A 13,775-nucleotide genomic window follows, 5' to 3' on the forward strand; every position below is an offset into this window, starting at 1 on the left:
GGCTGCATGAACATTGTGACCACCCACAGACCCATAAATGTAGTCTATGTACCTCAATCACAGTTCATATGTTCTGTATATGCGCTGAACGCTGGTACCAGCACATAGGAGGTCACATAATCTACCCACCAACCAGCCAATCCTAAAGGCCCAGCCTTTTTCGACCACCTCCTAGTGTGTCCATTGCATGGGCATCCAGAGCTAAGGACAATCTAACACCTGCAGGATTTCCTATTTAGGGCCTGGTAGAGCCCCTGGTTATGGTACGTTAAGGAGTCCCTCACGGCCTTAGGCAGGGCTGATATGTTTCTTAAACACGACACAGTGAAGCCTTGGGACTTGAGAGATTTCCTATTAAGGCTGGTAGCACTTGGTAGAGCCAAAAGGCTAGAATTCCCGTATAACACATCACACAACACTACAGAATCTTACTCCAGCCTCATTATGTTTCCCTCTTCACATCTGCTTACTTCATTCCAACCATCACACACAGGCCCAATCAGCAAAAATATGGCACCTATGATCAACCAACACAAAAAACCTCATCCACTTCCCACTTCCAACATTTCCCATCTGTCACACTGTATACACACTGAACCTCATAATAATCAAAGGCTACCTCATAGTGAAACATGTAGCAGCAGACAGAGCTGATTAAATCAGCAATAATAACTTTGATACCATCTTCATTGCAAAATCCTGGATCACTCTGACCATCGCCGAACTTCTCAATGTCCATGAACCAGAACGCAACAGGATACGGCAGCCTAACCAGACGGTGGAGAATTAGTGCTGATCACCCTTCCTTTGGGCCATGTACACTTCTCTCCTGTTACTTCCTCCTATTAGCCATAAAGACCACTTAGTTACACCTTATCCACACTCCACCCCAGGGGAATTCTGCTGGGATGTCCACCTCATCAAAGCTTCCTCCACCACCTACATTTAAACATAGCAACTTCAGGCTTCAAAGTGGCACATCAACCCCGACCATGAATGACGCCTTCCTCAACATCTTGTAAAAAGTAATGTCAAAAGGAGCTGCCCTGCAAAGTTCTTGTGAAACCTGGGCATGCAATAGATAATAGTAACTATGCTTCAGTGAAGTACCTTTGGCGCAAAAAGCTAATTAAATAATAGATACTTGGTTGCTTAGTAAACAATATTGACAATCAATACTTAAAGCACACAATAACTGCAATCATTAGGGAAGGTATACTTAATAAATCCTGCGGGCAATCAATAATGTTAACAGAAGACACAAGGAACCATGTACATTGGAATTGTGAGCTAACCCCACATGTGTAACTCCTAAAACGATAAAATACATTACTCAGTCAAATGCAATAAGTATTTGTTAAGAGTGAGAATTTGTTATCAAATTGTTACCTCCATAAGCTAATCCCAACAGAAGTACATTATTTTATGTCTAGGCATATTTCAAAGGTGTATCATAGGCTCTTTGCAGAGGTGGAAACAACTACAAACTGTTTCACACGTGTGGCAATAAGCATGAAATTCAATATAATGCAACCCTACTTATTGTAACTCTTGTACTGACTTCGACAGCTGAATTGCCCTGGTTTGTGCTCAACAAAAGTAACAAAGAATAAATAAGATTAAAAAAAATACGTGTCTAGCAAACTCAACACAGCATTATGTGGCTAGAAAGTTGTTATTAAAAGGACTAAAGATAGGGGTTATGTGCAAGAGCTGCCCCCAAGTGGAATGATGAGGAGCATCACAGAAGACAGTTAACAGCAGTCTAAGTAGGGAAAGCAAATGGGTTTCAAGGAGAAGAAGGGGCCAGGCAGTCCTTAATTTGTAATAAAATAAGTGCAAGGGCTCGCATCTGGAGGCCACTGCAGCTTGCACCACACATTGGCCTGGCAATGATAGTAACAACACAACTACTAAACCTCGCACTCCTACAAGTGTGATACCGGGATAGTAAAATCTATTCTGACTAATGCAGGGCTGTGAAGGCTCATCAGACTACAAATCTGAACGTAGGCAGTAGTGTCTGGATCCACATTGGCAGAGCTAGCCTGCTGCATCACCTCGCCATAAGGAAGCACCTGCCCTGATCTCTCTTCTGATTCGCTGATCCAGCTTCAGCTTCTGCCCCTTCTCTAACCTCTCCAGTCTCTCTCTGCCACACTTCATAATTTTACATGTTATTCTGGAAAGTGTTTTTGACACCTTGTGTACATATATTTTTATCTAGCTTAGTGAGACACAGTTATGTTTTTGTTAATGTTGCTGATCTATTGAACTGTAGAGTCAAGAGCTGTTCTAAAGATTAATTCTAGTTATTTACAGGATAATCTGAAGGATTCATCGTTTGCATATTGAGATCATTAGGTTAAGGAGAGAACGTATCTGACCGGATATGTAAATGTAAATGTAAATGTGCTGGACTTGTAAAGCGCACAGCTGCCCGTAAGCGTCCCGGCGCTTGCTTAGGGAACCCATCCTGGTATTCCCCTGTGAGAAACCACGGCAGGGTGTCCACAAGGTGAAAGCCAGGCATCCCGCCGCGAGGGGCCATAGTGGAGATTAAGCAAGCTATTGCCCAGAGTCGCAGAGTGTGACCCCGTGAGTTGAGTAGGTACCAGAGCGAGAATTGTCGAGTCCATGGAATTTTGAGCCCAAGACCCGCCGAGGCGGGGAATCGAACCCTGGTCCACGGTCGATCTCAGCTTCCGGGTCTGCTGCCTCTAACCACTGAGCTACGCTTCTCCACTATGGCGCCTGGTTGGCTGTTAGGAGCAGAATATTTTACTTTGTCGTCCCCTTTCTACTGTTGAATGATGTCTGAAAATTGCTTTGACGTTTTTAAACATGGTATGCGAAAAAAAAAAACTATTTTGCCATGTTGGGCAGGCTAGGCACAGCTCAGTCATCTGGAGAGGGTGAGGATCCCTAGACAGGTGGAAATATCATACATGAATGTCATTTTATGCAAGTGCTTAATTTGTACAGGTGACTGCAGGTGCTGGACATTCACTTCTGGCAACATGGACTTACTTTGTATCATCAGACTTTAACCCAGACTCAGACATGGACCATGAGCAGAGAGAGAACCACAGACATGTAAGAGAAAAAGGTGAGAAAAAACACAATGACGAAAGGAGACAACGGGAGAATATAGTAAATAAGAGCTTGTAATAACGAGATAAGGAAATAGAAATTTGTGCGATAGATTAAAAGGCATGGGGTGGAATCTTGAATTTTAAAAAACAATTTGCCCCGGCAACTTCTTCTTTTATTATTATTATTATTATTATTCTGAGTTTTGTATAGCGCCTGGTTACCGATAGGCATCCCAGCGCTTACCAGAACATAACACTACTAAAAGAATGCAGGGATTAAACGGAAAACAAAAAAGTTTTTAAAAGTTTACGGAACTGGAGAAGACTAGCTTCCGAGCGCAGTTGTAGGGGCAATGAGTTCCACAAGGAGGCCACATTTATTGAAAACCTTCTGCCACCGGTTCTTGCCTTTTTCACCCTGCCAACCTGTAGGAGATGTTGATGGTCAGAGCGGAGAGAACGAGGGGCCTTGTAAGGCTGGACCATCTCCTCCAGAATAGGTGGACCTACCCCGTGCAGAACTTTATGGGCGATGCAAAGTGACTTGAATTTCACCCTGTCCCTCACAGGGAGCCAGTGCAGTGCCCTCAACGCCGGGCGAGCAGATTGACGCATAGGGAGACCCGTCAAAAGCCTGGCAGCCGCGTTCTGCACTTGCTGCAGTTTGTTCAGGGTAGATTCGGGTGCGCCCAGGAATAGCGCATTGCTGAAATCCAGCCGCGAGATGATAAGTCCCTGGATGAGAAGCCTTCGAGTGGCCACTGGGAGCAGAGGCAGGATCTTCTGGGCTGAGCGGAGCAGGCCAAAGCACACGCCAGCAGTCTTTTTGGCATGGGTTTTAAACGATAGGTCCTGCTCCAGCCATACCCCCAGGCTCTTGATCTCCCGCTTGGGGGGGGGGTACCGGTCCCAGACAGTCTGGCCAGCTGCTGGGGGACAAAGATGGAGAAGAGTTCCCCAGCAGCATCAATTCCGTCTTGGAGCCATTTAACTTTAGGGCTGAGCTGCACATCCACGTGTAGATCTTTTCAAGACATGTGTGCAGCCGGTCGGGATGGTGCGCCGACTGGGAGAGGCCTACCACCAGCTGAGTATCATCAGCATAACTGATGATTGTAATACCCAGCAGCAGTACCACACTCTCCAGGGGGGCCATGTAAACGTTGAATAAGGTAGGGCTCAATAAAGAGCCCTGTGGCACACCACACTGGAGAGGGGTTGAAGATGATTTTTCCTGGCCTTCCCATACCTCAAATGTACGACCTTCCAGGAAGGAAGCGAACCATTTGAGGGCCAGACCCGTGACCCCCACCCCCGACAGCCGTTGGAGAAGCACCTGATGGTCCACGGTGTCAAAAGCAGCGCTGAGGTCCAGGAGGATCACTGCCACTGATCCCCCCGAATCCGGCATGCTCCTCGCGTTCTCCACGACCGCCAGCAGGGCGGTGTCAGTCCCCTGACCGGGGCGAAAACCCGTTTGGGAGTCGTCGAGGAGGGAGTTGGCTTCCAAGAAGTCCGAAAGGCGGCTGTTCACCAGCTTCTCAGCCACCTTACTGATACCCGGCAGCAAGGAGATAGGCCGAAAGTTGGCGAGATCGGCGGGATCGAGGTTGGGCTTTTTCAAAAGGGCCTTAACCACCGCCCCTTTCCAACTAGGGGGGACTACCCCATGGGCAAGAGACAGGTTTATCAGGTCCGTCACAGGGCCGCCGATTGTAGATGACACCTGTTTGAGATATTTAATAGGTGCTGGGTCTTTCGGGGAGCCGCTCTTCATAAACCTCAGAACCGCCAGAACTTCCTCCTTAGTGACCGGACCAAGGGAGGCCAGCTCCACCGATTGCAACTTAAGTTGAGAGGTGGAATTATCCTCCAAGGAAGAGACCTCACCTAGCCGGGGAAGGGAAGCCAGTATGTTGTCAATTTTGCTTTTAAAAAACGAGGCCAGTTCTGTGCATTTTTTGCGAGGGTCCTCGTGGAAAACCTGAGGATCGGGGGCATTCAGTAGCTCCTTAATGACCCTGAATGACTCTTTGGAAGAGTTGGCCGTAGAGCCTATACGCTCTTCAAAGAATCCTGATTTTGCCACCCGAATGGCGGATTTATACCTGCTCAGGGCCGCACGATATTCTTTACGACTCGCCTCACTCCAGTCTCTCCTCCAGGACCGCTCTAACCTCTTACATCCCTTCCTCAGGGTTCTCAATTCCGACGAATACCAAGGTGCAGAGCCCACTCTCTTCCCCCTCGTAAGTTGTTTCTTTTTGGGTAGGAGAGTGTCCAGAGAATCCACGAGCCAGGTATGGAGATTCGCATCAGCAACTATCAGGTTAGCTCCCTGAGGGGGCTGCGTGGCCTCCAGATGTGCCGCCCAGGTGTCAACTGGGAGCCTCGACCAGGCTCTCTCTAGGGTGTGAACCCGTGGGACCACCGCAGCTGGGCTGTCGAATTGCCATGTCGCGGACACCAAGAAATGGTCTGTCCAAGGCAGGGCAAGAGCCGAAGATGGAATAAGATGGTCCAGGTTAGAGAGTATGGGATCGAGCAAGTGGCCCTTCTCATGGGTCACGCCCGAGTTGACCAAATTGATTCCGAAAGATTTGAGATCATCGAGCAAATCGACTCCCGCGGCATTAGTGGGGTCCTCAAGATGGATATTAAAATCCCCGAGAACAACAAAGTTGGCAGTTGAAGAGGCAAGGAGTGCAGTAATTTCTAAGAGAGAGTTAGGGAAGCTACCCAAGGGTCCAGGAGGGCGGTAAATCAACAAGCCTACCAAAGACACTGTAGGTGACAACCGAAGGGAGAACTGTAAGCTCTCACAATCAGTCACCACTCCATTCTGAATCTTGCAAGCGAGCGTGTCTCTGTAAAGAACTGCAATTCCTCCTCCCCTCCCTTTAGGTCTATCAAGATGGAGTATGTGGAAGCCTGGGGGGAGTGCTCTGACCATGTCAGGACCAGAGCTGGGGGAGAGCCAGGTCTCAGTAAGAAACAGCACATCGAGCTCGTGGTCTAGGATAAGAGAGTTAATTTCAGTGGCATGGCTCGGCAAGGACCGGCAATTTAATAAAGCCATGGAAAGAACGGATTTCACAGCCACTGAATTGTGGCCGGAGGAACAGGCTCTACACGGTAAAAATGGAATAGTTCCCATCTGTGCGAAGGTACAACTAATAGGGTGGGGCGGACGTAAGGTGATTAGGGCGTCCCTCCCATATCGGAGCCTGGTGGTAAAAGGCGCCAAAGAGTCGGGCATGGTGGTAGGCCCTAGGCCCGTCTGGGCCCGGACGGGCACAGACGGGCTGAACTCTGGCGTAACTCCGGCGTCAATTCGGCGTCCCCGCTGCGCGTGACCGCTGCGCATTGGCATGGCTACCTATATACTGAACCAGCAAGGTAGAGAAAGGACTGACTGCGCGCTGCTTCCCCTCAACAAAGATGGCCGCCTCGAGACAGGGCGAAGGACCCGCAAAGAGCGGTGAGTTGACCAATTAGGGTGCAAGCTAGGATGGCAGAGGTGGGGGTATGTGGGCCAGGCAGTTTTAAAAACGAGGAATAAATGTCCTAAATACAATGGAAAAGAAATACAAAACGGGAGCTTAAAAACGAGCGAGCTGCCACTCCACACACAATTCTACAAATAGCGCCACACGCTGGTAAAGGACGCGCTGAGCAGAGTTGCCTACCTATATACTCAACCAGCAAGGTAGAGAAAGGACTGACTGCGCGCTGCTTCCCCTCAACAAAGATGGCCGCCTCGAGACAGGGCGAAGGACCCGCAAAGAGCGGTGAGTTGACCAATTAGGGTGCAAGCTAGGATGGCAGAGGTGGGGGTATGTGGGCCAGGCAGTTTTAAAAACGAGGAATAAATGTCCTAAATACAATAGAAAAGAAATACAAAACGGGAGCTTAAAAACGAGCGAGCTGCCACTCCACACACAATTCTACAAATAGCGCCACACGCTGGTAAAGGACGCGCTGAGCAGAGTTGCCTACCTATATACTCAACCAGCAAGGTAGAGAAAGGACTGACTGAGCGCTGCTTCCCCTCAACAAAGATGGCCGCCTCGAGACAGGGCGAAGGACCCGCAAAGAGCGGTGAGTTGACCAATTAGGGTGCAAGCTAGGATGGCAGAGGTGGGGGTATGTGGGCCAGGCAGTTTTAAAAACGAGGAATAAATGTCCTAAATACAATGGAAAAGAAATACAAAACGGGAGCTTAAAAACGAGCGAGCTGCCACTCCACACACAATTCTACAAATAGCGCCACACGCTATTTGGGCCTTCTATAGACCATACTCCTCAATCTCACATTCACACATCAATGTACAGCCCAAAGGCTATGCGTTATATTAGATATTTTTTTTATTTTATTTCCTATACAATAACAGTTCTATAATTTTTTTACAGTATGCATATTCCGTTTTCATCAATATAAATGCATATCCTAACCAGCTTGAATACAGGTCAACAAGAGAATCCCAAGTTTTTGACTTCAAAACATATGATCAGACCTCATACATCACAACAGTTGCTCATTCACACATACACATGCTAAACTATTTACCATTATCTACAACACCTTCGGTCTCGAATCTTTACAAACATTTTGATTGTAATTCAATACTTTGTACAACTGTGGCTTAGATTCACTCTTTTCTAAACCACAGCAGAGTGTGAGATTTGAGGTTGTGCTGCCACATTTGTATTGCACCGGAGAACTAATGGATCAAAAAAGAATATAATTGTACGTGACTGTTCATGTAAGCCTAAAACATCCCACCACATGCTGTCCATGACGTTTTATTAAAAACTGCAACATCAGACTTTTTTCGATTAATCAATCAATCAAGGATTTATAAAGCACAGTGAATCAGGCTTGGTGATCTCAAGGCACTAGAGTTGCTGAGTGCTTTTTTTTAACCAGGGTAAAGCAAGGAGAAAGCGCTAAAAAAGCAGGGAAGAAACAAGGCGAAGAAGCTAAAAAATGAGGGAAAAGCAAGGAGAAGGCAGTGAAAATGAGGGAAAATCAAGGAAAAGGCACTCAAAACACATGTGAAAAAGCAGGGAAAAGACAGGAGCAAAGTGATGCAGCAGCATGGGGAGACCTGGGCCTGGGCCTTCTCACTGGGGTAGCACTGAGGCTTCCATTAAGTAGGTCCTGGAAGAAGGGAAGGGTGCCGGAGGCGGTGGGCGGGGCTAGACGGAGGCGCGGCGGGGGGGCAGGAATATTTATCATCTTGAGGCGAAAGATAAGAAACAGAATGCAGGTGGATAATCATTCTAAGGTGCAATAAATTTAGATTTCTTCCACCATCTTTCCAGGTGGAGCCATTTGAGACACAGGTGAAATGAGTGGAATGAACGGGGAAAAAGGCAAGATGTACGCAACAATGGGGCTTCGACTTTCATCAAAAGAGGCAGAATTTCGCCCAGAGTGATAATCCCAAGTGAAATTCCACAACCCCCAATTCCAAGTTCCTCCTAGCCTGGAATCATCAGGTCTGCATACTCCAAAATGGATCCTTCCAAGCCCAACGCACCAGACCCCCTATGTAATGCTGCAGGTGGTGGGGCTGAGGGTAGCAGAAGAGCCTGACCCCTGCCCAACCCCTGCAGGTGCAAGGAGACATTGGTCTCCTAAGACAGCCTGAAGACTACTCTTTGCTGATGTGCACTTATGCCCAACAGCAAGAGAAACTCAAATAAATCAAAACACATTCCATTAGTCCATGGTAGGTTCAAACTTACAATTCCAATAAGATACGGGCTCCCGGCGTCTCCAAGCAGGTGCCCCACCATGGACTGCAGTGCTGTTGCCGTGGATCTGCGTGTCGGGGTCACTACGTACTGCAACAGAAATAAATGATCAGGATACGCATTTGAAGATGGTAGGCACACACTCTGAGCGTTTTCGGGCTAAATGTAATGTCCATAAACCATGCGGGTGAATTTAAAAACATAAATCAAGATTTGAGAACAACCTTTGGAGACCACATGCAATGAACGCTCTTGATTTCCATGACCTCCAGCTTTTAGTCTTGACTCAAGGGCATAGACTCTATGCCCCACTGAATACAAATGGGACTTAACCGCTTTGCCGCGGTGGACATTCCGCCGCGGTGCGGGTGAATCTGAACACGCGCGCAGATCGGACGGCCCCTGGCCGTTCTCCGCACACGCCCACCGTGACATCAGACGGTCGGGGGCCATCCGACGCAAGGAAGTGGTTAATGATGATATATTCTTTTCGCTGCTCCCTAGTGAGTGTATTTTAACTATTTTGGGGCTGGTCCAAAGCCAGGGAACCTGCCCTTCCTTCCCCATTGAATCACGCTGAGGTGGTAATTTCCCTGTATGTACCCCCAGGCTAAGTAATCATAAGCTAACTCCTGACCTACAACCTAAGTAGCAACACTTAATTGAACGTCGTTTTCAAAAAGACGTTGGGCAGGTCTACAAGAAACTAACGCGATGCCGCAAGTCATTTTGCTGCGCGCGCTGCATTAGTTTCAAAGCACAGGGACGCAACATATTTACAACAATATGTTGTAGCTCTGTGATTCCCCCTGAGCTGACAACAAACTGCTGCCAGGCGCCGATGCAAGGGTGCCTGCGTCGCGGGGAGATTGTTTTTGTGCAGGAAGGGGTACCTTGAGGTGATTTCCTCTAACAATGTGTGCTGGAGAATGCAGCACGCATTGAACGAGGAAAAAAATTAGGAGAAATGAAAACAGTTTTCCTCGTTGCACCTCGCTAAGCATTATGATGCATTTCCAGATTTACGATTTCTCGTAAATCTGGAAATGCATCAGTGGACATGGGTGTTGCGTGGGAACACCCACAGCAACACCCATGTCACTCCCCTAACATGCAAATTGTTGCGTGAACAGAGGCGATATTTACAAGCACAGGTTAAGTCACCTAGGGTGACTTTACCTGTTCTTGTAAATATCACTTTGCAGGTCGCTCCACCGGTGCATCACGCAACCTGATACACAGGCGGCGCAAGGGGCTTGTAAATCTGCCCCTAATGGTAGAACTATATTACCTCACCCAGAATGCAAGGTTAGCGTACACTGGACCACCCCAGGTTACAGAAATTCTAAATCTACAACCCCTTTAAGACATTCATATCATTACACATAACTTTTTTGCCTTAAAACACAACCTCTATCAGGTGTTCTTTGTGGCTCTTACTGTAACGGAAAAGTTTGCTAATACATTGATGGTGGCATAAGCCTCCGGGTGACGCAGCTTTGCATATGTGTCCCTCAATAAAATCCGTTTTTCAAAAAAAAAAAAACCTGTATTACTTTAAGAACCAATCTCAACTAGTCGTTAAAAAAACAGGAGACAACAAATCATTTTGTCACATAAAAAAAGAAGGGTTCCTTTGTCTTTCTCATGGAATGCCTGATTACAGATGGAGCATTGGGCGAATCGGGACCAACTTGGTGAATTTAAGAAGGAATGGGATGAGAATTAACCCGTTCCGATTATACAGCTGAATATTAACTGCAACAAAAATCTACCTACAACAACATTGAAGTAAAAAAAAGATAATAATAACCTGGCCAACTCTGTATTTATAATTAAAACAACAAAAATACTATCCAGTTCCAGACTCACATCGGTGTAGGTGACTTCGGTGTTTCGTCCAAGGGACCACTACCTCCCCTTAAAAAGTGAAACAAAAACGTATCATTTTTCTTTTTCTAAATGCAGCCTATTTTTTTTAAGGAGCCTAGCCGGCCAGCCATTCCCAATGGAGTCACAAATTGCGAGTGCATCATGAATATTGATGAGGCATGCAATTTGCAACCCCATTGAGAATCGCAATCTCTGTTATACATTGCATTTTGCAACTCGCAATTGAGCGCAATTTGTGAGTCGCAAAATGCCATGGTGGTACATCTGGCCCAAGGTGAGGTGGGTTTTGAATGTAACTAAAGCATCGTGTGGTAGCACATTGTCATTTACAGGCAGCATAATTCCCATTGGAATGGTTACTAATTCTGCACAGAAATAGTTTTATTGATAAAATTATATGGCATTCAAATGATGTTGTGTGGAAATTGGATTTCAGTCAACATTTATAATTTTGCATCACCAAGGAAAGTGTCTTTATTTGTTTTAATCCTATTAAAATCTATGTTACTAGTACACTCCAGAATTTTTTTTTTTAAAAAGTGCGTTATTTTTGCTTTCCTAACTGCTGAATGCATACAACTCATATACCGGTATTTACATGTTATTGTATGTTGCAAAAGCAATATCCTAGAGTCTTTCATTTCTCACTCCCTGTACTACAGCTAGATTGTCACATAATTCTCCTTTAAAACTACTCTCACTTTACAGTCAGAAAAATAAAAGTAAACACCAGTCCCCATGATAAAAGAATAAGCAGCGATTTGTCAGAAGACATAGTTTGATATTTGGACTCTGTCTTTGAAGCACCAGCAAATTTGACAAGATAAACAGTGGGAGGCAGATTTACCAGAAAATGACGCATCTGTAGAGATGCGTCACTTTCCCTGTGCCACCCTGGGAAACTATGCGCCACCATGGATGCACCGTATTTACAATACGGTTCACCGTGGCGCAAAGATTGACTGATATGTCAGAAATTCGGACACGTCTGTAGGCGCAAACGTAAAGCATTGCTGGAGTCGCGTCACAAGCACGACGCAACTCCAGCAATGCACGGAGAGGCCTATCCTCATTGTGCTGCGTCACTCCTTACGCTTGCTCTAAGCAGGCATAAGGTTTTGACGCAGGGGCATCCTAGAAGTGGTGCAGTGAAATCTTGTAGATTTCATTGTGTCACTTCTACAAGGCTTTTTTGCATAGGAACACCCACCATGCATACATTATACCTGACGCAGGCATAATGTGACATAGGGCTTTACAACATGATGCTTCTCGCTAGCTGCATCACGTTGTAAATGTGCCGCATTTTTACACCGTCGCTGCATCACAAAAAGTGAAGCAACAGCGACGCAAAAATGACGCAAGGGGCTTGCAAATCTGCCCCTGAATTTAAAAAGGCATCTTATCCTATTGCTTAGACTTTCCTGACCCACCGAATATCGGCTTGTGACTCACAGTTTGGGAAATACTGCTTTAACATATAATTCGAGTGAGCTTTATGTCAACAACTTGCTCATGTCTGCATGACTTTTTTTGGCTATCTCAGTTCCCTGCTTCTTATACTATGGCTTTACTCACTATTCTTATGATTTTACTAGCATGCAGCTTTTCTTCTTTACTGTCATTTCTAATTGGATGAGTTGCATCCTTTCACAGCTCCTGTGAAGGAACTATTTGTTTACTTCTTAGGTTCCCATTTATTTCACTTATAGCACTCCTAAGGAGAGTACTGATTTCCTTGCTCGCTATTCCCTGTCTGTCTCCCTGCTCCCATTCTCTCATATCGCTTCCTATTCTCAATGTATACACTGCTTTCCTCTCTCTTTTTTTTCTGATCTAACTTCATTGTTTTTTTTGTTTTTGTTTTTACAAGCGGCCCGCAGTCGCACATTGGTCCAGGACCACTCACTTCTATTCATTTCCTCAGCATCCCAGCCGCACTTTACTTCTCGACTTACTGTTCATAAATGTCCCTTGGCTATCTTGGAAAGTAAATTAATAAAAAATATACAAACTAAAATTTCAAGATCATCACCAGTAAATCAGCAACATCCACTCAAGGGCACAGCCATCTTGAATTTCTTTGGTTTTTTTTCCAAGATGGCTGCAATGCACGTAAAAACATAGGTTGCCATCGTTGAATGGTTGTTGTCATAGAGATAAACAAAAAGCGTCCCAAGTTGGCCTCTCATTTCAGCACATGTGTACACATGCATGCTGATGGACCGATACCATCTTGGATTTTTGGTTACATTTTACTATTTACTCTTTCAAGGGGGTTAACTAACATTTTTGTAAGTTATTAATAAAGTATATGTTATGCCAAAGCAAAGCATTGGTAAGGCTGGCAGATGTGCGTCTGAGTTTCAGAGGAAGACTGATAACTTTGCCAATGCTTGTTCATGCATGCGCTCTCGAACATTATTGTTATGCCTCCCAATGCCGACCTTGGAAAGAGTACTTTTGTCATATCAAGATGAGATTCTCTGCAGGTGGTGAATGCTGAGGGGTTTTTATGATATTGATTGCGTCTTCCAAGCTTTGCTAAAAGAGTGCCTATAAATAAATTATGCATATATGTAATGGCCTTTGGAAATCACTCCCAATGACCATGAACAATCATATTGCATCATATTAATTCTCGTGATTTTTGTACAGCTAAGCAATTTCTCAGAGGGAGTCCACTTTCAATGGGAAATCTGCTGGGATGATCTGCATTATCCACCTGCAGACTTCTGCATTTAAAAAAGATATATATATCTATATCTATCTATATATATATATATACATATATATATATATATATATATATATATATATATATATATATATATATATATATATATATATATTCACGCTCCAATTCCTCACAGTACTCCAGATACAAAGAGAAATACTGCACTCCCGGGGTGATTTCAGCTTCTTTATTTAGCTCACGGTGACCACACACGTGTTTCAGCAAAACTGCCTTTGTCAATGTTACCGGCACATTGAAAACGCCATACTTTTGACCGCACACAGGGT

The 13,775-nt window shown here is 45.4% G+C and overlaps 1 protein-coding gene across 3 annotated transcripts in view; it reads right to left on the minus strand.

Annotated features, from left to right (window-relative positions):
* LOC147729731 (protein spinster homolog 3-like) overlaps positions 1–13,775 on the minus strand; it is a 485,480-nt gene that overhangs the window by 69,024 nt on the left and 402,681 nt on the right. For all 3 annotated transcript variants that reach the window (XM_086954613.1, XM_086954615.1, XM_086954614.1), the window contains one exon: positions 8,850–8,948. In XM_086954613.1, coding sequence (XP_086810739.1) covers positions 8,850–8,948 — 99 coding nt within the window. The remainder of the gene's footprint in view (positions 1–8,849; positions 8,949–13,775) is intronic.

Source organism: Lissotriton vulgaris, chromosome 2_1, assembly GCF_964263255.1.
Source record: "Lissotriton vulgaris chromosome 2_1, aLisVul1.2, whole genome shotgun sequence".
In the NCBI taxonomy this organism is placed as follows: domain Eukaryota; kingdom Metazoa; phylum Chordata; class Amphibia; order Caudata; family Salamandridae; genus Lissotriton; species Lissotriton vulgaris.